We start from the raw sequence: 25,990 nt of genomic DNA on the forward strand, positions 1-25,990 counted from the left end.
AAACAATCTCTAGTTTCTAAAACCGTTTGAATTATGTCTGTGGGTGAACCAGAACTCTTTCTACAGCGAAAATCATGACAGGACATGCGAAGGTCAGAAAAATAGTCTCTGTTCTCAGATCAGTTTAAAGCTCTGTGTGTGCCCTATGGATCGAAATGAACTGCACCCGCCTTCCCCTAGATGTCAGTAACCAATGAGAAGTGGAATGGAGTCTCTACATATTTCTCAGAGCTTATAAAGCCCCAAGGAACGAGGTGCGCCCTCTTTTCGACTTCCGCCATTACGCAACGCAAGACCTCAGGATAGCATTTTGAAACGCTCAGTTATCGGCCTTAGATATGTCCGTCTGTAATTTAATTCGATATAGGTGTTAGAAACATCATAACGAAGTTATTTTAAACCGAGTTATATCAGTTTATGCGAGTATATTGCTATTTTCGGTATTTCCTTAGTATTGCACTTTGGCCATTTGGGCATGTCTGTGCGACATAGCTATTGTTAGCTGCTAGTTCCGAAGTTGAAGAGGACGTTTTACAACAAAGCAACGATTCTTTTGGACAAAGGACACCTTGCCCAAGATACTGATGGAAGCTCGTCCAAAAGTAAGAGCTATTTATGATTTTATTCCGTATTTATGTGGAAAAATGTAAACACAGTTGTCGGCCATTGTTGCGGCACTAGTCTGGCTGTAACGCACACTGTATGTCTAGTAACGTTAATTTAAAAAATCTAAATCAGCGGTTGCATTAATAACCAATGCATCTTTCATTAGCTGTCCAACCTGTATTTTTTTTGTCAATCTAATCGATAAATAATCGTAAACTTAGGTGCCTTTCCAAGATGGCGCCGGCCAGAATGCATGCCATGTTTTGACAGATTACATTGCATAACCACGATTTGTGATGCTAAATATGCACATTTTCGAACAAACTCTATATGCATTGTGTAATATGATGTTACAGGACTGTCATCTGAAGAATTCTGAGAAGGTTAGTGAAAAAATTAATATATTTTGCTGATGATAACGTTATCGCTCTTTTTGCCTTGAATCAATGCTGGGGTGATGTTAGCTCATGTGGTATGCTAATATAACGATATATTGTGTTTTCGCTGTAAAACACTTAGAAAATCTGAAATATTGTCTGGATTCACAAGATCTGTGTCTTCCAATTGCTGTACGCTGTGTATTTTTAAGAAATGTTTTAGGATGAGTATTTTGGTAATTGACGTCGGCCTCTGTAATTATTCCGGCTGCTTCCAACGCTATTTCAGATTGCAGCTGCAATGTAGAACTGTGATTTATACCTGAAAAATGCACATTTTTCTAAAAAAACATATGCTATACCATAAATATGTTATCAGACTGTCATCTTATGAAGTTGTTTCTTGGTTAGTGGCTATATATATCTTTATTTAGTCGAAATTGTGATAGCTGCCCATGCAGGAAAAAAATGGTGGAGAAAAAAAAGTTGTGTCTTTTGCTATTGTGGTTAGCTAATAGATTTACATATTGTGTCTTCCCTGTAAAACATTTTAAAAATCAGAAATGATGGCTGGATTCACAAGATCTGTATCTTTCATCTGGTGTCTTGGACTTGTGATTTAATGATATTTAGATGCTTGTATTTACTTGTGACGCTATGCTAGGCTATGCTAGTCAGCTTTTTTACTGTGGGGGGTGCTCCCGGATCCGGGATGGTGACTCGTGAGAAGTTTTAAACAGCCTTAGTGGGGTTTAATAATGAACGCAACCCATAATGAGACGAACAGGTTAAACGGACTTAGTGGGGTTTAATAATGAACGCAGCCCATAATGAGTTGAACAGGTTAAACAGACTTAGTGGGGTTTAATAATGAACGCAGCCCATAATGAGACGCTGTAATACCATACTGTATAAAGTATTTCCAGGATAAATTGTAACCCTTCAAAGCTAGATGTCCAACTGGTAAGTTAAGAATCTATACAGCAATTAGATTCAGCCGCCACGGGTCGAATTTTGTCGGAGAGGATGGTTATGGTCGGGGGGATGGCTGGGGGGGATGGACGGGGGATGGCTGGGGGGATGGCCGGGGGGATGGTCAGGGGGATGGCTGGGGGGATGGCCGGGGGGATGGTCGGGGGGGATGGTCGGGGGGATGGTCGGGGGGAATGGTCGGGGGGATGGCTGGGGGGATGGTCGGGGGGGATGGCTGGGGGATGGTCAGGGGGATGGCTGGGGGGATGGTCGGGGGGATGGCTGGGGGGATGGTCGGGGGGGATGGTCGGGGGATGGTCGGGGGGATGGCTGGGGGGATGGTCGGGGGGGATGGCTGGGGGGATGGTCGGGGGGATGGTCGGGGGAATGGTCGGGGGATGGCTGGGGGGGATGGTCGGGGGGGATGGCTGGGGGGGATGGTCGGGGGGGATGGCTGGGGGGATGGTCGGGGGGGATGGCTGGGGGGATGGTCAGGGGGATGGTCGGGGGGATGGCTGGGGGGATGGTCGGGGGGGATGGCTGGGGGGATGGTCGGGGAGATGGTCGGGGGGAATGGTCGGGGGATGGCTGGGGGGGATGGTCGGGGGGGATGGTCGGGGGGGGGTGGCTGGGGGGGATGGTCGGGGGGGATGGTCGGGGGGATGGCTGGGGGGAATGGTCGGGGGGGATGGCTGGGGGGATGGTCGGGGGGATGGTCGGGGGATGGCTGGGGGGGATGGTCGGGGGCCGGAACATAATCATAATCGTTTGTACACTGCAAATGGACCACAACCACGCCCCAAAAAATAAATAGTATTTGAAAATGTTATATAATTTCATACCTTGATTACATTGAAATACAATCACATCTTTTTATTTTTATTTGTTGGGAATACTTATGAACAGATTTCCTAAATTATAGAAATTTTGTTGAATTCCTGGTCATTTTACAGTCTTTTTTTTAACCAAAAACTAAACCACCTCCCAAAGAAGGTGTTTCTGGGAAATTGTAACACTTCATAAATAGATGTCTTGACGACTTCAGTCAGTGCTTTCTTGCACTCTTAAGAGCTGAGACGTAGGAACCACAGCAGGGTTTATATGTTACACAGCCCACGTAAAACCACAGACTAAAGGACGGAATGGAAAGAGAACGGAAGACATCAACAGCCTTTCAATAAATCAGTCCAGGGTTCAAAGGTCAATCTCAATCTGGACACTGATTGTTTCAGGGTGGAACGAAAGAGAAGGGAAGGGACGGCATCAACGTCTATATGGACCTCAGAAAAAAATAGGTCCAGAGATTAACGTTCAATCCAGACACTGAAGACGTTTTCTGGATAGTGAATGGACAAACAGCACCACTCCAGAACACTATGGGTCATTGTCATTGTCACACCCGTACAGCCGGTCCATTGGGGGCGGTCAGGGGTACTTGGGATCCACAGTCGTAGTCTCGGTCAGCTATGTGGTGCCTGGCGATGGGCCTGCCGTGGTGAGGGTATCCTCGTCTGTCCACCTGTCTGTCCCGGAAACTAGCGATGTAACTCTGAGGAGGGAGAGGGAGAGGGAGAGGGAGAGGGAGAGGGAGAGGGAGAGGGAGAGGGAGAGGGAGAGGGAGGGAGGAAGAGGGGGAGGGGGAAGAGGGAGAGAGGAGAGGGAGAGAGAAGGAGAGGGAGGGAGAGAGAGAGAAGGAGAGGGTTTGTCCAGAGCCAAGACAAACAGACAGTGATCGACACAGATGAAGACAGGCTGAAGACAGGCTGAAGACAGGCTGAAGAAATATGAAGACAGATGAAGACAGATGAAGACAGGCTGAAGACAGATGAAGACAGATAAAGACAGATAAAGACAGGCTGAAGACAGATGAAGACAGATGAAGACAGATGAAGACAGATAAAGACAGGCTGAAGACAGATGAAGACAGGCTGAAGACAGATGAAGACAGATGAAGACAAGGATGCCATTTGGGACTCATTCGGCAGAGAGCCAGAGAGCCAGGGTCTTACAGGAGAGAGCACGTCCCCATCGAAGCGTAGAGTGTCGTTTGGTTTCCTGTGGTAGGTGATAGGCTCAGGGAGGAGGGGTTTGTTGGTGGTGGTGGTGGTAAGTGGAGGCGGGTGGTGGTACTGCTTCTGTCTCCTCTTCTTCTTCTTCTCCCTCACTTCTTTCTGCACCCTCTCTTCCTTCTGGTGGATCCTCATCAACTGGACCCTCCGCTGCTGTCGACTGAGAACCACTGGAGACAGAGAGAGAGACAGGAGGAGAGGATGAGAGAGGGAGGGCAGAGAGAGAATTAGAGAGATGAAGGGTAGAGAGAGAGAGAGAGACAGGAGGAGAGGATGAGAGAGGGAGGGCAGAGAGAGAGAGAGAGAGAGAGAGATAGAGAGAGAGGAGGAGAGGATGAGAGAGGGAGGGCAGAGAGAGAGAGAGAGAGAGAGAGAGAGAGAGAGAGAGAGAGAGAGAGAGAGAGAGAGAGAGAGAGAGAGATGAAGGGTAAAGAGATGAAGGGTAGAGAGAGAGAGAGAGAGAGCGAGAGAGGGGGTGGGATAAGAAACAGACAGAGGGGAAGAGAGATAAATAAAGACAGTCTGAAACCTCCTCATCTTCCATCCAACAGCACAAATAGCACAGTCCCCCATTCATACAGCATCCAGAGGAAGAGACTGACAGTCTGCTGAAAACCTCCTCGTCTTCCATCATTCATACAGCCTCCCTCTTTTCACATCGTTCAAGACACAATTATCCACCCACCACGATGTCTGGGGATACCGCCAACGACAACACATTGTGCTGCAGCACAAACAGAATCCTACAATGTTTTGACACCCTCCTCCAAGAAGCACATGATTAATATTACTGTTCCCTGTTCATTATCAACAGGACTAATAATACTGTTCCCTGTTCATTATCAACAGGACTAATAATACTGTTCCCTGTTCATTATCAACAGGACTAATATTACTGTTCCCTGTTCATTATCAACAGGACTAATAATACTGTTCCCTGTTCATTATCAGCAGGACTAATATTACTGTTCTCTGTTCATTATCATCAGCAGGACTAATAATACTGTTCCCTGTTCATTATCAACAGGACTAATAATACTGTTCCCTGTTCATTATCAGCAGGACTAATATTACTGTTCCCTGTTCATTATCAACAGGGCTAATATTACTGTTCCCTGTTCATTATCAACAGGACTAATATTACTGTTCCCTATTCATTATCAGCAGGACTAATAATACTGTTCTCTGTTCATTATCAACAGGACTAATAATACTGTTCCCTGTTCATTATCAGCAGGACTAATATTACTGTTCCCTGTTCATTATCAGCAGGACTAATAATACTGTTCCCTGTTCATCATCAACAGGGCTAATATTACTGTTCCCTGTTCATTATCAGCAGGACTAATAATACTGTTCCCTGTTCATTATCAACAGGACTAATAATACTGTTCCCTGTTCATTATCAACAGGACTGATATTACTGTTCCCTGTTCATTATCAACTGGACTAATAATACTGTTCCCTGTTCATTATCAACAGGACTAATATTACTGTTCCCTGTTCATTATCAACAGGACTAATATTACTGTTCCCTGTTCATTATCAACAGGACTAATATTACTGTTCCCTGTTCATTATCAGCAGGACTAATATTACTGTTCCCTGTTCATTATCAACAGGACTAATAATACTGTTCCCTGTTCATTATCAACAGGACTAATATTATTGTTCCCTGTTCATTATCAACAGGACTAATATTACTGTTCCCTGTTCATTATCAACAGGACTAATAATACTGTTCCCTGTTCATTATCAACAGAACTAATAATACTGTTCCCTGTTCATTATCAACAGGACTAATATTACTGTTCCCTGTTCATTATCAACAGGACTAATATTACTGTTCCCTGTTCATTATCAACAGGACTAATAATACTGTTCCCTGTTCATTATCAACAGGACTAATAATACTGTTCCCTGTTCATTATCAACAGGACTAATATTACTGTTCCCTGTTCATTATCAACAGGACTAATATTACTGTTCCCTGTTCATTATCAACAGGACTAATAATACTGTTCCCTGTTCATTATCAGCAGGACTAATATTACTGTTCCCTGTTCATTATCAGCAGGACTAATAATACTGTTCCCTGTTCATTATCAACAGGACTAATATTACTGTTCCCTGTTCATTATCAACAGGACTAATAATACTGTTCCCTGTTCATTATCAACAGGACTAATATTACTGTTCCCTGTTCATTATCAACAGGACTAATATTACTGTTCCCTGTTCATTATCAACAGGACTAATAATACTGTTCCCTGTTCATTATCATCAGGACTAATATTACTGTTCCCTGTTCATTATCAACAGGACTAATAATACTGTTCCCTGTTCATTATCAACAGGACTAATATTACTGTTCCCTGTTCATTATCAACAGGACTAATATTACTGTTCCCTGTTCATTATCAACAGGACTAATATTACTGTTCCCTGTTCATTATCAACAGGACTAATAATACTGTTCCCTGTTCATTATCAACAGGACTAATATTACTGTTCCCTGTTCATTATCAGCAGGACTAATATTACTGTTCCCTGTTCATTATCAGCAGGACTAATAATACTGTTCCCTGTTCATTATCAACAGGGCTAATATTACTGTTCCCTGTTCATTATCAGCAGGACTAATAATACTGTTCCCTGTTCATTATCAACAGGACTAATATTACTGTTCCCTGTTCATTATCAACAGGACTAATATTACTGTTCCCTGTTCATTATCATCAGCAGCAGAATTTGTGTCATATCTGCTGCTCTCTCTCTATTTTGCGCCTCAACAGTCCACACACAGTCAGAGGTAGAGTCACCATCTGTCATTATCTCCACTTAATGATGTCCTCTTTACCCTCCTTTCTGCCTCTCCCTGTCTCTCACCACTTCTCACCCCATCTCATCTCTTTTTACTCTCCTCTCTGCTTCTCCCTTTCTCTTATCCACTCTAACCCTCCTCTCTTCTTCACCCGGTCTCTTAACCGCTCTAACCCTCCTCTCTATAACTCATTGCCTCTCCCATCCTGTCCCTGCCCCCTTGACCTCCCTACCCCACCTTGACCTCCTTGCTGCTCCCCCCCTCATCCCTCTGTCCCCCCCCCCCCTTCACCCTCTTCCCTGCAATCAAAACGTATAATCTTGGGAGAGTGGGGAGGAGGGGTCCACAGGTTGTTACTATGACAACCACCAGATTCCAACCACAGCACCACAGTCAAAGCGTCCTTCCTTCTCTTGATTTAGAGCACATCCTTTGATCACAAGCCATCACAATGTTCACCGTTTAATCACATTAAATGTGTGACTTCCAGTTAAAGCATAATTACATGTAGAACCTCGTTCTATGAAACCGCTGATTCTGTGGTGGTATATAGCCTACCTCCAACCTTTGTTATACTTCAGTGCAGATTTTGACATTACCGATCATAGTCTGTTGCTGGAAAAACGTATGTGTTATGGCTTTACACCCCCTGCTGCAATGTGGATAAAGAGTTACCTGTCTAACAGAACACAGAGGGTGTTCTTTAATGGAAGCCTCTCCAACATAATCCAGTTAGAAGCAGGAATTCCCCAGGGCAGCTGTCTAGGCCCTTATACTTTTTTCAATCTTTACTAACGACATGCCACTGGCTTTGAGTAAAGCCAGAGTGTCTATGCGTATGACTCAACACTATACACGTCAGCTACTACAGTGACTGAAATGACTGCAACACTTAACAAAGAGCTGTAGTTAGTTACAGAATGGGTGGGAAGGAATAAGTTAGTCCTAAATATTTTTTTAACTAAAAGCATTATATTTGGGACAAATCATTCACTAAACCTCAACTAAATCTTGTAATAAATAATGTGGATATTGAGGCAGGTCCTACAGGCCCTAGTTTTGTCTCATCTGGACTTCTGTTCAGTCATGTGGTCAAGTGCCACAATAAGGGATTTTAGGAAAATTGCAATTGGCTCAGAACAGGGCAGCACGGTTGGCCCTCGGATGCACACAGAGAGCTAATATTAATAATATGCATGCCAATCTCTCCTGGCTCAAAGTGGAGGAGAGATTGACTTCATCACTACTTGTATTTATGAGAGGAATTGACATGTTGATTGCACTGAGCTGTCGGTTTAAACTACTGACACACAGCTCGGACACTCATACATACCCCACAAGACATGCCACCAGAGGTCTCTTCACAGTCTCCAAGTCCAGAACAGACTATGGGAGGCACACAGTACTGCATAGAGCCATGACTACATGGAACTCTATTCCACATCAAGTAAAGTCACCCTCAGTGTGTGAGTATCCCTCTGTTAGGGTTAAAGGTCAGGGATCAGACTCACCCTCAGTGTGTGAGTATCCCTCTGTTAGGGTTAAAGGTCAGGGATCAGACTCACCCTCAGTGTGTGAATATCCCTCTGTTAGGGTTAAAGGTCAGGGATTAGACTCACCCTCAGTGTGTGAATATCCCTCGGCGGTTACCTTCCATTGGATGAGGACCCCCAGCAATGCCAGGACAGGCCACAGCCCCATGACGACCCAGGTGAACCAGCAGACAGGACGGGGTGGAGCCACCTTAATCCTCTCCGACATGTATCTGTAACAGAGTCAAGGAATAAGAGGGGATGTGGTATGTTGGCAAACCCCCGAGGGACCTTATTGCTATTTTAAACTGGTTACCAACATAAATAGAACGATAAACATGCATTTTTGCATCATACACATGGTATATTGTCTGATATACACAAGGTTGAAATGCTGTGTCAGCCAATCAGCATCCAGGACCCAAACTACCCGCTTTATAATATGTATTTACCTATAATTATATTAGAATGTTCAAGACGGCAGTTTAATTCCCTTAAAAAAAAAAGCTGAACTTTCTTTCACAATCCTAGAACTAAGCAGACTCCTTCAGTGGTCCAGACAACTTCTGAAATCTTGGAAATCTTGGACGCCACTTACAGTAGTGTTATCGTACTGTAATGCTATTTTACAGTAGTGTTATCTTACTGTAATGCTATTTTACAGTAGTGTTATCTTACTGTAATGCTATTTTACAGTAGTGTTATCTTACTGTAATGCTATTTTACAGTGGTGTTATCTTACTGTAATGCTATTTTACAGTAGTGTTATCTTACTGTAATGCTATTTTATAGTAGTGTTATCTTACTGTAATGCAACTTCTGAAATCTTGGAAATCAAACCACAGACGTTTAATATATGCTCTTTAGCAGACACTTATTTTCCCCAAAACCACTTACAGTAATGTTATCTTACTGTAATGTTATTTTACAGTAATGTTATCTTACAGTAATGTTATTTTACAGTAATGTTAGTGTTAGTTCCAGTAGTGCGTGCAAAAATTTGAATACATTTTCAGATGGGTGGCCTCCACGATCCTGGCTTTGGAAGCACCTTGCTCTACCAGCTGAGCAACAGAGGAGAGGAGAGAAGAGGAGGGGAGCGGTGAGGAGGGGTGAGGAGGAGAAAGGAAGGGAGGGGAGATGAGGGGTGAGGAGAGGGGAGAGGAGGGGTACGGAGAGGAGGAGAGGGGAGAGGAGGGGTGAGGAGAGGAGAAGAGGAAGGGTGAGGAGAGGGGAGGAGGAGAGGAGGAGAAGAGGGGTGAGGAGAGGGGAGTGGTGAGGAGAGGAGTGAGGAGAGGAGGGGTGGTGAGGAGGGGTGGTGAGAGGAGAGGATGGGTGAGGAGAGGAGGAGAGGGGAGAGGAGGAGAGGGGAGAGGAGGAGAGGAGGAGAGGAGGAGAGGGGAGAGGAGAGGAGGAGAGGGGAGAGGGGTGAGGAGAGGAGGAGAGGAGGAGAGGGGAGAGGGGAGAGGAGAGGAGAGGGGAGAGGAGGAGAGGATGGGTGGTGAGGAGGGGTGAGGAGAGGAGAGGATGGGAGAGGAGAGGAAGAGAGTGGAGAGGAGAGGAGAGGGGTGAGGAGAGGAGGAGAGGAGGAGAGGAGGAGAGGAGAGAGCCCTAACTACAACAGCAACACACCTGACCAGAGCGAACAGCTCGAGGAAGTAGTCCACAGTGACGGTGATGACAGCCGAGCCAAACACAGCGGTGGAGAGGGTGGTGAAGAAGCGCTGCCATTGGAGGGCGAGGACGGCGAACAGCATGCCTGACCCCAACAACACGCCCAGGGGCACCCACACCGTCCGGGGGTGGTGGAACTCCCCCATTACCACCTGCATGGTGATTCAACCAACCAATCAACCGAATGAACCTTATTGTCCCCATAAGGAAACTTTACATGTGATCAGGGGTAACGTGAATACACTAAGTGTACAAAACATTAGGAACACCTTCCTAATAATGAGTTGCACCCCTCAGAACAGCCTCAATTCGTCAGGACATGGACTCTACAAGGTGTCAAATGTTCCACAGAGATGCTGGATCATGTTGACTCCAATGCTTCTCACAGTTGTGTCCAGTTGGCTGGATGTCCTTTGGGTGGCGGACCATTCTTGATACAGACGGGAAACTGTGGAGTGTGAAAAACCCAGCAGCGTTGCAGTTCTTTACATAAACTGGTGTGCCTGGCACCTACTACCATACCCCGTTCAAAGGCACTTAAATATTTTTCCCACTAACCCTCTGAAAGGCACACATACACAATCCATGTCTCAATTGTTTTAAGGCTTAAAATCCCTATTTAACCCTGTCTCCTCCCCTTCATCTAAACTGACTGAAGTGGATTTAACAAGTGACATCAATAAGGGATCATAGTTTCACCTGGATTCACCTGGTCAGTCTGTGTCATGGAAAGAGCAGGTGTTCCTAATATTTTGTCCGCTCACTGTATTCACGTTAACTCAGTGTACACAGAGTGTAATAAAACAAAATATCTGGACATTAATACAAACTAGGAAACGGGGCCCATAATCATGAAGCATTTCAGAGAAGGAGTGCTGATCTAGGATCAGTTTAGCTGTTTAAATCATAAGGAACAATATCTTATGGTCAGGGAGCTGGAGACCTGATCCTAGACCTGATCCTAGACCTGATCCTAGACCTGATCCCAGACCTGATCATCCCAGACCTGATTCTAGAAGTGATTCTAGACCTGATCCTAGACCTGATCCTAGACCCGATCCCAGACCTGATCCTAGACCTGATCCTAGATCTGATCCTCGACCTGATACTAGACTTGATCCTAGACTTGATCTCAGACCTGCTCCTCCTAGATCTGTTCCTAGACTTGATCCTAGACCTGATCCCAGACCTGATCCTAGACCTGTTCCTAGATCTAAATTCAATCTAAACATGTTATTATTATTTTTCTAAATGATTCTTACCAGTGAGGCGATGCCCAGCAGTAATCCCAGCAACAGCCCCACCATGAAGAGTCCCACGGAGCGTACCAGCATGGTGACCAGGCCACAGAGGGTACCGATGCCCAGGCCGATGCCCACCGAGGCCTCCACGCTCAGCTGGGTGTCCAGGACACGCTCCTTATAACACAGCAGAAAGATGATGACAGAGCCAAACATCAAGCCTGTTAGGAACATCACCGCCTTGAAGCAACGGTAACCTGGAGAGGAGAGAGAGAGAGAGAGAGAGAGAGAGAGAGAGAGAGAGAGAGAGAGAGAGAGAGAGAGAGAGAGAGAGAGAGAGAGAGAGAGAGAGAGAGAGAGAGAGAGAGAGAGAGAGAGAGAGAGAGAGAGAGAGAGAGAGAGAGAGAGAAAGAGAAAGAGAAAGAGAAAGAGAAAGAGAGATGGATTGGATAGAGAAGAGAGAAGAGAGAAGAGAGAGAGAGAGAAGAGAGAGGGGAGAGGGAGAGGGAGAGGGAGAGGGAGAGGGAGAGGGAGAGGGAGAGGGAGAGGGAGAGGGAGAGGGAGAGGGAGAGGGAGAGAGAGAGAGAGAGAGAGAGAGAGAGAGAGAGAGAGAGAGAGAGAGAGAGAGAGAGAGAGAGAGAGATGGATAGAGAGAGATGGATAGAGAGAGAGAGAGAGAGGTTAGAGAAAATCACAGCCTTGAAACAACGATAACCTGGAGAGGAAAGAGAGAGAGACAGGAGACAGGTTAAAGCCCGCAGGACAGACAGGAGACAGACGGACAGGTTAGAGATGGCATGACACGCAGCACTTTGGGGTGGACACCCCACCTGTCTCAATCAATTAGATCATATTTTAAATAGACAAGATGGCGGTCATACACCATTGTTGTATTCCATTGTTGGATATTGATTTAATAAAGGAGCATTTTCAAATTGGAACGAACCACCTTCAACTAGCCATGGACATCTAGTAGCCCGGCGTCGTCTTCCTACTCGGGAATTCAGGAAGTATCGGTAAGTAAATCTGGGTCTAAAATCCTCTGTGCTTTACACCACCTAAGTAACGATGGCTATCAGCCAGCTGGAACAGTACAAAAGGTCTGACTAGCCAATAGTTTTAATAACTAGGCTGGGCCAAACATCAAGCCCATAGGATCCTGCTCAAAGTAGTGCACTAAATAGGGAATAGGGTGCCATAGGGCACTGGTCTAAAGTAGTGCACTATATATAGGGAATAGGGTTCCATAGGACTCTGGTCTAAAGTAGTGCACTATATATAGGGAATAGGGTTCCATAGGACTCTGGTCCAAAGTAGTGCACTAAATAGGGAATAGGGTGCCATAGGGCCCTGGTCTACAGTAGTGCACTATATATAGGGAATAGGGTTCCATAGGACTCTGGTCTAAAGTAGTGCACTATATATAGGGAATAGGGTTCTATAGGGCTCTGGTCTAAAGTAGTGCACTATAGAGGGAATAGGGTTCCATAGGACTCTGGTCTAAAGTAGTGCACTAAATAGGGAATAGATTTGGGATGCATTGACTCTCTCTGACCTTTACGGTCCCGCTGAGAGCTAAAGAGACAGGCCAGTGGCGAGACAGGAGATCAGATGAGAGAGAGAAGAGAAAAGAGGGGAGCTGTACTCTGCAGTGCTGAGTGGGTTGGAGAGGAAGGCTGTACTCTGTAGTGCTGAGTGGGTTGGAGAGGGAAGCTGTACTCTGCAGTGCTGAGTGGGTTGGAGAGGAAGGCTGTACTCTGTAGTGCTGAGTGGGTTGGAGAGGGAAGCTGTACTCTGCAGGGCTGAGTGGGTTGGAGAGGGAAGCTGTACTCTGCAGGGCTGAGTGGGTTGGAGAGGGAAGCTGTACTCTGCAGTGCTGAGTGGGTTGGAGAGGGAAGCTGTACTCTGCAGTGCTGAGTGGGTTGGAGAGGGAAGCTGTACTCTGCAGTGTTGAGTGGGTTGGAGAGGGAAGCTGTACTCTGCAGTGCTGAGTGGGTTGGAGAGGGAAGCTGTACTCTGCAGGGCTGAGTGGGTTGGAGAGGGAAGCTGTACTCTGCAGTGCATTGTGGGTTGGAGAGGAAGGCTGTACTCTGCAGTGCTGAGTGGTTTGGAGAGGGAAGCTGTACTCTGCAGTGCTGAGTGGGTTGGAGAGGGAAGCTGTACTCTGCAGTGCTGAGTGGGTTGGAGAGGAAGGCTGTACTCTGTAGTGCTGAGTGGGTTGGAGAGGGAAGCTGTACTCAGCAGTGCTGAGTGGGTTGGAGAGGGAAGCTGTACTCTGCAGTGCTGAGTGGGTTGGAGAGGGAAGCTGTACTCAGCAGTGCTGAGTGGGTTGGAGAGGGAAGCTGTACTCTGCAGTGCTGAGTGGGTTGGAGAGGGAAGCTGTACTCTGCGGTGCTGAGTGGGTTGGAGAGGGAAGCTGTACTCTGCAGTGCTGAGTGGGTTGGAGAGGGAAGCTGTACTCTGCAGTGCCGAGTGGGTTGGAGAGGGAAGCTGTACTCTGCAGTGCTGAGTGGGTTGGAGAGGGAAGCTGTACTCTGCAGTGCATTGTGGGTTGGAGAGGAAAGCTGTACTCTGCAGTGCAGTGTGGGTTGGAGAGGAAAGCTGTACTCTGCAGTGCATTGTGGGTTGGAGAGGGAAGCTGTACTCTGCAGTGCATTGTGGGTTGGAGAGGGAAGCTGTACTCTGCAGTGCTGAGTGGGTTGGAGAGGGAATCTGTACTCTGCAGTGCCGAGTGGGTTGGAGAGGAGAGCTGTACTCTGCAGTGCATTGTGGGTTGGGAGAGGGAAGCTGTACTCTGCAGTGCTGTGTGGGTTGGAGAGGAGAGCTGTACTCTGCAGTGCATTGTGGGTTGGGAGAGGAAAGCTGTACTTTGCAGTGCTGAGTGGGTTGGGAGAGGGAAGCTGTACTCTGCAGTGTTGAGTGGTTTGGGAGAGGGAAGCTGTACTCTGCAGTGTTGAGTGGGTTGGAGAGGGAAGCTGTACTCTGCAGTGCTGAGTGGGTTGGAGAGAGGAAAGCTGTACTCTGCAGTGCTGAGTGGGTTGGAGAGGGAAGCTGTACTCTGCAGTGCTGAGTGGGTTGGAGAGGGAAGCTGTACTCTGCAGTGCTGAGTGGGTTGGGAGAGGGAAGCTGTACTCTGCAGTGGATTGTGGGTTGGAGAGGGAAGCTGTACTCTGCAGTGTTGAGTGGTTTGGGAGAGGGAAGCTGTACTCTGCAGTGTTGAGTGGGTTGGAGAGGGAAGCTCTACTCTGCAGTGCATTGGGCGTTGGAAAGGGAAGCTGTACTCTGCAGTGCTGAGTGGGTTGGAGAGAGGAAAGCTGTACTCTGCAGTGCTGAGTGGGTTGGAGAGGGAAGCTGTACTCTGCAGTGCTGAGTGGGTTGGAGAGGGAAGCTGTACTCTGCAGTGCTGAGTGGGTTGGGAGAGGGAAGCTGTACTCTGCAGTGCATTGTGGGTTGGAGAGGGAAGCTGTACTCTGCAGTGCTGAGTGGGTTGGGAGAGGGAAGCTGTACTCTGCAGTGCTGAGTGGGTTGGAGAGGGAGGTTGTATAATACGTTGACATTTGCTACAGCTGAGTTCACCTGGTTTTCCAACTCCTTATAACAATGAACACTGAAGCTTATACCTTATAGCACTTATTCCTTTAAATAATGACCAGTCAAGGGAGTACTTATAGAGACAGAGACAGAGAGGGAGACAGAGAGGGAGCGAGAGAGAGAGAGAGAGAGAGCGAGAGAGAGAGAGAGGGGGGGGGTGGGAGGGAGAGAGAGAGGAGAGAGAGAGAGAGAGAGAGAGGAGGAGAGAGAGGAGAGAGAGGAGAGAGAGGAGGAGAGAGAGGAGAGAGAGAGAGAGGAGGAGAGAGAGAGAGAGAGGGGAGAGAGAGAGGAGGAGAGAGAGAGAGAGAGAGGAGGAGAGAGAGAGAGAGAGAGGAGGAGAGAGAGAGAGCGAGAGGAGGAGGAGAGAGAGGAGAGAGGAGAGAGGAGAGAGAGGAGAGAGGAGAGAGGAGAGAGGAGAGAGAGAGAGAGAGAGAGAGAGAGAGAGAAAGAGAATGAGAGAAAATGAGAGAGAGAGAGAGAAAGGGAGAGAAAGGGGGAGAGAGAGAAAAGGGTAGAGAGATATAAAGTGAGAGAGAACTTGAGAGGGGGGAGAGAGAGAGAGCGAGAGAAAGGGAGAGAAAAAGCAAGGGGAAGAGAGGGGAGGGGGAGAGAGGGGGAGAGAGAGATAAAGGGAGACAGACAGACAGACAAACAAACAGGAGGGATGGCAGTTATGTAGAGTGAACCACGTATAGCTGATATGTAAAGAGTAGCAGAGAGGGGGGGGGAGAGAAGGGGGGGGGGCGAGAGGGAGAGAGTGAGAGAAAGGGAGAGAGAGAAAGGGAGAGAGAGAAAGGGAGAGAGAGAGAGAAGAGAGAAGATAGAGAGCGAGGGAGCGAGAGGGAGAGGGAGAGAAAGGGGGAGAGAGAGAGAAAAGGGGAGAGAGATGTAAAGGGAGAGAGAGGGTAGAGGGGGAGAGAAAAAGGGTGACAGACAGACAGACAGACAGACAGACAGACAGACAGACAGACAGACAGACAGACAGACAGACGGAGTGATGGCAGTTATGTAGAGAAAACCACGTACAGCTGATATATAAGAGTAGCAGGCTTTATCATTTATAAGAGTAGCAGGCTTTGTCCTATATAAGAGTAGCAGGCTTTATCATTTATAAGAGTAGCAGGCTTTATCATTTATAAGAGTAGCAGGCTTTATCCTATAATAGAGTAGCAGGCTTTATCATTTATAAGAGTAGCAGGCTTTATCATTTATAAGAGTAGCAGGCTTTATCCTATAATAGAGTAGCAGGCTTTATCCTATATAAGAGTAGCAGGCTTTATCATTTATAAGAGTAGCAGGCTTTATCCTATAATAGAGTAGCAGGCTTTATCCTATATAAGAGTAGCAGGCGTTATCCTTTATAAGAGTAGCAGGCTTTCTCCTTTATAACATTAGCAGGCTTTATCCTTTATAAGAGTAGCAGGCTTTATCATTTATAAGAGTAGCAGGCTTTATCCTATAATAGAGTAGCAGGCTTTATCCTATATAAGAGTAGCAGGCTTTATCATTTATAAGAGTAGCAGGCTTTATCCTATAATAGAGTAGCAGGCTTTATCCTATATAAGAGTAGCAGGCTTTATCCTTTATAAGAGTAGCAGTCTTTCTCCTTTATAAGAGTAGCAGGCTCTATCCTATATAAGAGTAGCAGGCGTTATCCTTTATAAGAGTAGCAGGCTTTATCCTATAATAGAGTAGCAGGCTTTATCCTATATAAGAGTAGCAGGTTTTATCCTTTATAAGAGTAGCAGGCTTTATCCTATAATAGAGTAGCAGGCTTTATCATTTATAAGAGTAGCAGGCTTTATCCTATATAAGAGTAGCAGGCTTTCTCCTTTATAAGAGTAGCAGGCTTTATCCTATATAAGAGTAGCAGGCTTTCTCCTTTATAAGAGTAGCAGGCTTTATCATTTATAAGATTAGCAGGCTTTATCATTTATAAGAGTAGCAGGCTTTATCATTTATAAGATTAGCAGGCTTTCTCCTTTATAAGAGTAGCAGGCTTTATCCTTTATAAGAGTAGCAGGCTTTATCCTTTATAAGAGTAGCAGGCTTTATCGTATATAAGAGTAGCAGGCTTTATCGTATATAAGAGTAGCAGGCTTTATCCTTTATAAGAGTAGCAGGCTCTATCCTATATAAGAGTAGCAGGCGTTATCCTTTATAAGAGTAGCAGGCTTTATCGTATATAAGAGTAGCAGGCTTTATCCTTTATAAGAGTAGCAGGCTTTATCCTTTATAAGAGTAGCAGGCTTTATCCTTTATTAGTGTGACTATTATCTTATTATCCTGTCACATAAGCTAAAGTCTTGCCTGATTATGTATTTCCAGAGATTTAATAACACCGGTTTATTATGAGAAGCACATTTATAGACTGTTATTGACGTGAGGATATTTATCATGTGAATATATTACCTGAATGTGTTTGTACACCTTTATTGAAGTTGTATTTTCAATTAGGTGATTGGTAAGGTGTGTGATGCATTCTGTCTAATGAGTATTGCTAAATGAAGCATTGTCATGTCTTTGTTAGACAGAGACTTACAGGGTTAGGATAGCACGCTGCCGGGTTCAGGTGTGATTGAAACATGGCTTTTCTTTTGATAGAGGTATTCATGATTCAGTTCGTGTTCTTTGTTGCTCTTTGACCCGGTTTTGTTATTTTGTAATTATTGGAAATATTTTCAGCGCCTGGTATTATCTTCATGGTTGCTGATAAAAAGCCTCGCTCGGTCTTTCTCACAAATGGTGTCAGAAGTGGGATATTATTCTCCAACATGGTTAAAACCACCATCACAGTGAGGATTTGCTGGGAAATTCTCCAAGATGGAGGTCAGCAATGTGGCAGAGGAGTTGCAGGATGCTGCTAACTACCGGTGGTGCTGGCTGAATGCCAAGGACGACCAGATCTGGGCGGCTGCTGAGCTCGTTGAGCGCATCATCAAGGATTTCCCACAGCCGTGGCAGCGCTGGGCTGATGCCTACCGAGCCAGGAATCCGTTGGCAAGTCTGAGCCAGGTGGAGCGGTCTCTAGTGGAGATGCTGGAGGTTGACCTGCCAATAGAGGGCGCTGTCCCTGAGCCGGAGGCAAGACTTTAGCTTTCTGTGACAGAAGTAATTTGTCATATTTCCTCCCCCTTCTCATTGGAAAAGTACTAAACAGTTACAGATTTACCACTTCCCTTGAAAGGAAGGCTGTCCAAAGCATTTCAACATAGATAGTGGGGTTTTGCTCATGTAGACTAATGTTCAGAATTTTAGGGTCACTTATAAATGTCCTTGTTTTTGAAAGAAAAGCTAATTTTTTTGTCCATTAAAATAACATCAAATTGATCAGAAATACAGTGTAGACATTGTTCATGTTGCAAATGACTATTGTAGCTGGAAACGGCTGATTTTTAATGGAATATCTACATAGGCGTACAGAGGCCCATTATCAGCAACCATCACTCCTGTGTTCCAATAGCACGTTGTGTTAGCTAATCCAAGTTTATCATTTTAAAATGCAAATTGATCATTAGAAAACCCTTTTGCAATTATGTTAGCACAGCTGAAAACTTGTTCTGATTAAAGAAGCAATAAAACTGGACTTCTTTAGACTAGTTGAGTATCTGGAGCATCAGCATTTGTGGGTTCGATTACAGGCTCAAAATGTCCAGAAACAAATAACATTCTTCTGAAACTCGTCAGTCTATTCTTGTTCTGAGAAATGAAGGTTATTCCATGTGAGAAATTGCCAAGAAACTGAAGATCTCGTACAACGCTGTGTACTACTCCCTTCACAGAACAGCGCAAACTGGCTCTAACCAGAATAGAAAGAGGAGTGGGAGGCCCCGGTGACCAACTGAGCAAGAGAACAAGTACATTAGAGTGTCTAGATTGAGAAACAGACGGCTCACAAGTCCTCAACTGGCAGCTTCATCAAATAGTACCTGTAAAACACCAGTCTCAACGTCAACAGTGAAGAGGCGACTCCAGGATGCTGGCCTTCTAGGCAGAGTATGTTAACAGCAGCAGAGGTCAGCAAATGGACGTGTTTCGGGCCACAGCCTTCGTCAACGTTTAAAGCATCCCTTTGTTGACCTCTGCTGCTTCTAAAATACATTAAAACTGCCAAAGTATTCCAGTGAGTGCAGGTTTTCCTTTTCATTAGTACCACTAGTACCTGTAGTAGCAGTGTGATTGTCTTACCAAAGAAGCAGTATATGATGCCAAAGAGGCAGCACATGGAGCAGACCACAGAGGGAACGATCTCATAGCGACGCTCTATCTCCTCGTCACAGCTGAAGATCCACTCTGGACTTCCAGGGTCGCTGGGTGGAGAGATCAGCTTGAAGGCCAGAAGCTGCGGCCATGAGGTCGACGTCATGGTGGCTGTAGGAAAGGGGTCAGGGGTCAACTCAGATGGGGCGGGGTTGAGGGATGATCAGGGAGAGTTACCCATCCAAAAAGATCCACCTGAGAGAGAAACAGAAGATGTCTCATACAGTATGTACAGCAGTGTTAGGAACCCAATAACTAGCCTGCTAATATTGTAGCACAGGCTAAGTCTAGGGGTTCTCGGCCTAGTTACATGGTCTGTAACCTGCATGAACGTGTGAATTTATGTGAGAAATCAGCGTTTGTGGACCATGTTGGATGCACGTGCCCAGGATATCGCAACTTACCGAGTTCAGAGCCAGCTCTGTCTTCACCTTTTGGTCGGCCAAGCGGATTATTATTATGTCCAAATGAAACATAAATATTACAAACAGACATGCCTAAACCAAAGACTCAAAACCAGAACTAAAGACTAAACTAAGGACTCAGAACCAGAACTAAAGGCCTCACGACCACCAAACCACCAGCAGCCTCACGACCACCAAACCAACCAGCAGACTCATGGCCACCAAACCAACCAGCAGCCTCATGGCCACCAAACCAACCAGCAGCCTCACGACCACCAAACTAACCAGCAGCCTCATGACCATCAAACCAACCAGCAGCCTCACGACCACCAAACCAACCAGCAGCCTCATGACCACCAAACCAACCAGCAGCCTCATGGCCACCAAACCAACCAGCAGCCTCATGACCACCAAACCAACCAGCAGACTCATGGCCACCAAACCAACCAGCAGCCTCATGGCCACCAAACCAACCAGCAGCCTCACGACCACCAAACTAACCAGCAGCCTCATGGCCACCAAACCAACCAGCAGCCTCACGACCACCAAACCAACCAGCAGCCTCATGACCACCAAACCAACCAGCAGCCTCATGGCCACCAAACCAACCAGCAGCCTCATGACCACCAAACCAACCAGCAGCCTCACGACCACCAAACCAACCAGCAGCCTCATGGCCACCAAACCAACCAGCAGCCTCATGGCCACCAAACCAACCAGCAGCCTCATGACCACCAAACCAACCAGCAGCCTCAAATTAAATCAAAACCAAATACAATTGTATTGGTCACAAACACGTGTTTAGCATATGTTATTGCAGGTGTAGTCGAAATGCTTGTGTTTCTAGCTCCAACAGTGCAGCAATAATAATCTCACAACAATACACACACATCTAAAGTAAAGGAATGGAATTAAGAATATATACATATTTGGATGAGCAATGTCAGAGCGGCATAGACTAAGATACAGTAGAATAGTGTAGAACACAGTATATTCATATGAGATGAGTAATACATAGACTAAGATACAGTAGAATAGTGTAGAATACAGTATATACATATGAGATGAGTAATACAAAATATGTAAACATTATTACAGTGACCAGTGATTCCCAGTCTATGTTTGGTGGCCTCATTTCCAGCGGGGACGTCACATGACTGCCCATCACCCTAATTGGCAGCACCTGGTGTGATTATCAATCAGGCTCAACATCTGGACAAGGTTTCTGCTGCACCCTGGGGAAGTGTAACCTGGATAGTGTATATGTCTATGTCCTAATACTAACCTTCCCCCATATCATAGAAGTACTTCCTTCAGCCGTTTCAGAGAGAAAAGAGAGAGAGAGTAGGATGGAAAGACAGGAAAGATAGCCTTATTGATTGGATGCTTTTCCAAGTGAAATATGTCCTTGTATTACGTTCGTGAGCAGCATGCCAAGACAGAGCCTCTCTCATCATAAAGACACAGACAAGCTTCCCTCCTGATCCAGTGCACTGATTACTACTTGTTGGGTCCACCTCCTCCTCTCCACCTCCTCCTCTCTACCTCCTTCTTTCTACCTCCTACCCTCTAAATCATACCCTCTAAATCCTCCTCTCCACCTCCTACCCTCTAACTCCTCCTCTCTACCTCCTCCTCTCTACCTCCTACCCTCTAACTCCTCCTCTCTACCTCCTACCCTCTACCTCCTACCCTCTAACTCCTACCCTCTAACTCCTCCTCTTTACCTCCTCCTCTCTACCTCCTCCTCGCTACCTCCTCCTACCCTCTAACTCCTCCTCGCTACCTCCTCCTACCCTCTAACTCCTCCTCTCTACCTCCTCCTCTCTACCTCCTACCCTCTAACTCCTACCCTCTAACTCCTCCTCCCCTCTAACTCCTCCTCCCCTCTAACTCCTCCTCCCATCTACCTCCTCCCATCTACATCCTCCTACCCTCTACCTCCTCCTCTCTACCTCCTACCCTCTAACTCCTACTCTCTACCTCCTACCCTCTACCTCCTCCTCTCTACCTCCTACCCTCTAACTCCTACTCTCTACCTCCTCCCCTCTACCTCCTCCTCTCTACCTCCTCCCCTCTACCTCCTCCTCTCTACCTCCTACTCTCTACCTCCTACTCTCTACCTCCTACTCTCTACCTCCTCCTCTCTACCTCCTCCTACCCTCTACCTCCTCTCTACCTCCTCCTCTCTACCTCCTCCCCTCTACCTCCTCCTCCCCTCTACATCCTCCTCCCCTCTACCTCCTCCTCCCCTCTACCTCCTTCTCCTCTTTAACTCCTCCTCCTCCAATATATCTCCTCCTGCCCTCTACCTTCTCCTCCCCTCCACATCCTCCTTCCCTTTACCTCCTCCGCTCTACCTAAGGATTAAGGCTAGTGTTAGGGTTCGGATTGGAATAAGGGTTAAGGCTAGTGTTAGGGTTAGGATTAGAATAAGGGTTAGTGTTAAGGTTAGTGTTAGGATTAGGGTTAGGATTAGAATAAGGGTTAGGGTTAAGGTTAGGGTTAGGGTTAGGATTAGGGTTAGGATTAGAATAAGAGTTAGGGTTAAGGTTAGGGTTAGGGTTAGGATTAGAATAAAGGTTAGGGTTAAAGTTAGTGTTAGGGTTAGGATTAGAATAAGGGTTAGGTTTAGAATAAGGGTTAGGATTAGATTAAGGGTTAGGATTAGAATAAGGGTTAGGATTAGAATAAGGGTTAGGGTTAAGGTTAGGGTTAGTAGATAGTGTGTAGAGCATGTACACATAGACTATCCAAATAAAGTGTTACCTAACTTAAGTTTGAGTAAAAAGGGATTGGTCAAAAGATGGCTGAGTTATTGATGAATCAAAAAGCAGATGTTTTCTGGTATTGAGAGATAAACATGGCTTTCACTAATTGTACATAAAGGAAGACAGTTCTTACATGATAGAGTGCTTGCTTTGTTAACAAATCTAACAAACCAACAGATCTTGTGTCCAAAAAATGTGAACCCCGTTCATTGCTGCTCACAGCTATATTTTGTGTGAATATTGTTTTAGGCAAAATGGTGCTACTGTAGCTACCGAAATCAAAAATGCAGGTTGCACAGCAAACATTTTAGGAGCATATGCCACCAAAAAAGGGTAGCAATTTAGAGCAGGGCCACGTTCAGTTGCCAAACGTTGTTGAACGTTGCAGTTGAAATACCATGAGCTGATGTTATTCCTTATTCTACATGCCAGAGAGGCATGTTTGTTCTACCTAGTTATTTCTATCTGAACGTTCCAAAACGCTTCCTCCTTCTGAACATACCCCAGCTCATTCTAAAACGTTTCTTCCTTCTGAATATACCCCTGCTCATTCTAAAACGTTTCCTCCTTCTGAACATACCCCTGCTCATTCCAAAACGTTTCTTCCTTCTGAATATACCCCTTGTTCATTTATGAGAACTCTTATGCAATCTCTGTGAGCTGTGTTTACCTGTTTGATGACAGGACTTGATCTCCAGGATTTATGGATGTTGAGATACATTATGAAAGAACATTTCTGCTATTTATCAGTAATGACCAGTAGCCCTACCATACTGGCTGATGTCATACCTCATACACTGAAAACATTAGGAACACCTTCATAATTATTGAGTTGCCCTCAGAACAGCCTCAAATCATTAGGGCATGGATTCTACAAGGTGTCAAAAGCGTTCCACAGGAATGCTGCGCCCATGTTGACTCCACAGAGATGCTGGCCCATGTTGACTCCACAGGGATGCTGGTCCATGTTGACTCCCCAGGGATGCTGGTCCGTGCTGACTCCACAGGGATGCTGGCCCATGTTGACTCCACAGGGATGCTGGCCCATGTTGACTCCACAGGGATGCTGGTCCATGTTGACTCCACAGGGATGATGGCCCATGTTGACTCCACAGGGATGCTGGTCCATGTTGACTCCCCAGGGATGCTGGTCTGTGCTGACTCCACAGGGATGCTGGCCCATGTTGACTCCACAGGGATGCTGGCCCATGTTGACTCCACAGGGATGCTGGTCCATGTTGAATCCACAGGGATGCTGGCCCATGTTGACTCCACAGGGATGCTGGCCCATGTTGACTCCACAGGGATGATGGCCCATGTTGACTCCACAGAGATGCTGCGCCCATGTTGACTCCACAGGGATGCTGGTCCATGTTGACTCCACAGGGATGCTGGCCCATGTTGACTCCACAGGGATGCTGGCCCATGTTGACTCCACAGGGATGCTGGCCCATGTTGACTCCACAGGGATGATGGCCCATGTTGACTCCACAGGGATGCTGGCCCATGTTGACTCCACAGGGATGCTGGCCCATGTTGACTCCACAGGGATGCTGGCCCATGTTGACTCCACAGGGATGCTGGCCCATGTTGACTCCACAGGGATGCTGGCCCATGTTGACTCCACATTGATGCTGGCCCATGTTGACTCCACAGGGATGCTGGCCCATATTGACTCCACAGGGATGCTGGCCCATGTTGACTCCACAGGGATGCTGGCCCATATTGACTCCACAGGGATGCTGGCCCATGTTGACTCCACAGGGATGCTGGCCCATATTGACTCCACAGGGATGATGGCCCATGTTGACTCCAGCGGGATGCTGGCCCATGTTGACTCCAGCGGGATGCTGGCCCATGTTGACTCCACAGGGATGCTGGCCCATGTTGACTCCACAGGGATGCTGGCCCATGTTGACTCCACAGGGATGCTGGCCCATGTTGACTCCACAGGGATGCTGGCCCATGTTGACTCCAATGCTTCCCACAGTTGTGACAAGTCGGCTGGATGTTCTTTTCGGTGGTGGACCATTCTTGATAAACACACACAATCCTCAATTGTCTCAAGGCTTAAAAAATCCTTCTTTAACGCGTCTCCTCTCCTTCATCTACACTGATATGAAGTGGATTTAACAGGTGACGTCAATAAGAGATCATAGCTTTCACCTGGATTCACCTGGTTTCACTATGTCATGGAGAAAGCAGGTGTTCTTAAATTAGTTTACAGAAAATAACCATTGTGCCATTTCTACAGGAGTTGGTATGCTTTCCAAGTCCTGTGTTTCTTATTCTGACAGGGAGGACTGGAGCACTACCAGACCCAGTCTGTCAGTCTCTAAAACAGTGTGATGTTGCTGGGACTGGAGCACTACCAGACCCAGTCTGTCAGTCTCTAAAACAGTTTGATGTTGCTGGGACTGGAGCACTACCAGACCCAGTCTGTCAGTCTCTAAAACAGTTTGATGTTGCTGGGACTGGAGCACTACCAGACCCAGTCTGTCAGTCTCTAAAACAGTTTGATGTTGCTGGGACTGGAGCACTGCCAGACCCTGTCTGTCAGTCTCTAAAACAGTTTGATGTTGCTGGGACTGGAGCACTACCAGACCCTGTCTGTCAGTCTCTAAAACAGTTTGATGTTGCTGGGACTGGAGCACTACCAGACCCTGTCTGTCAGTCTCTAAAACAGTTTGATGTTGCTGGGGCTGGAGCACTACCAGACCCTGTCTGTCAGTCTCTAAAACAGTTTGATGTTGCTGGGACTGGAGCACTACCAGACCCTGTCTGTCAGTCTCTAAAACAGTTTGATGTTGAGACTGGAGCACTACCAGACCCTGTCTGTCAGTCTCTAAAACAGTTTGATGTTGCTGGGACTGGAGCACTACCAGACCCTGTCTGTCAGTCTCTAAAACAGTTTGATGTTGCTGGGACTGGAACACTACCAGACCCTGTCTGTCAGTCTCTAAAACAGTTTGATGTTGAGACTGGAGCACTACCAGACCCTGTCTGTCAGTCTCTAAAACAGTTTGATGTTGCTGGGACTGGAGCACTACCAGACCCTGTCTGTTAGTCTCTAAAACAGTTTGATGTTGCTTGAAATAATCCTGGAGCCCCTGCGGACAGGGTGAATCCCGTCTCTTTTAAAAAGTGTAAAAAGTGCTGGTTGCTCCCAAAGCAAATTTTCAGAAACCCCAGAAAGGTGGAGGATGGCCTGAGACCCTTCTGTCTGAACTGTGGTGGCCGCGGGGGAGAGTGGTGGAGGCCGTGGGGGAGAGTGGTGGTGGCCGTGGGGGAGAGTGTTGGAGGCCGTGGGGGAGAGTGGTGGAGGCCGTGGGGGAGAGTGGTGGTGGCCGTGGGGGAGAGTGGTGGAGGCCGTGGGGGAGAGTGGTGGTGTAGCTATGACCCAAAAAATATTTAGAGAAAGAAATATTTTATAAAAACATCCAACTAAGTATAGCAGGATGTATTTTATATATATTATCTGTATATTAGGGTCTATTAGGCTGTTTAGTGTGAATATTTTAGCAGACATCACAGAGGGACAGAGACAGACAGTGGCCTGCATCATGCCTGGGAAGAGAAACACCACCTCCATCATTCTATCCCACTATCTGAGCGGAGCAGTTCCCACTTCCTATCCAGGTCACTAGAAAGAGAAACACATCAATCTCT

The 25,990-nt window shown here is 46.4% G+C and overlaps 1 protein-coding gene across 1 annotated transcript in view; it reads right to left on the minus strand.

Moving 5' to 3' along the window:
- Nucleotides 1–2,688: 2,688 nt before the first annotated feature.
- The window catches only part of LOC139546225 (transmembrane protein 198-like), a 34,129-nt gene continuing 10,827 nt past the window's right edge, over nt 2,689–25,990 (minus strand). Inside the window, exons 2-7 of the mRNA XM_071354354.1 lie at nt 19,075–19,341; nt 11,317–11,552; nt 10,013–10,206; nt 8,468–8,613; nt 3,965–4,194; nt 2,689–3,504 (exon numbers count right to left, since the gene is read on the minus strand). Coding sequence (XP_071210455.1) covers nt 3,349–3,504; nt 3,965–4,194; nt 8,468–8,613; nt 10,013–10,206; nt 11,317–11,552; nt 19,075–19,252 — 1,140 coding nt within the window. The 5' untranslated portion in view covers nt 19,253–19,341 and the 3' untranslated portion in view covers nt 2,689–3,348. The remainder of the gene's footprint in view (nt 3,505–3,964; nt 4,195–8,467; nt 8,614–10,012; nt 10,207–11,316; nt 11,553–19,074; nt 19,342–25,990) is intronic.

Source organism: Salvelinus alpinus, chromosome 20 (genome assembly GCF_045679555.1).
Source record: "Salvelinus alpinus chromosome 20, SLU_Salpinus.1, whole genome shotgun sequence".
Classification (NCBI taxonomy): domain Eukaryota; kingdom Metazoa; phylum Chordata; class Actinopteri; order Salmoniformes; family Salmonidae; genus Salvelinus; species Salvelinus alpinus.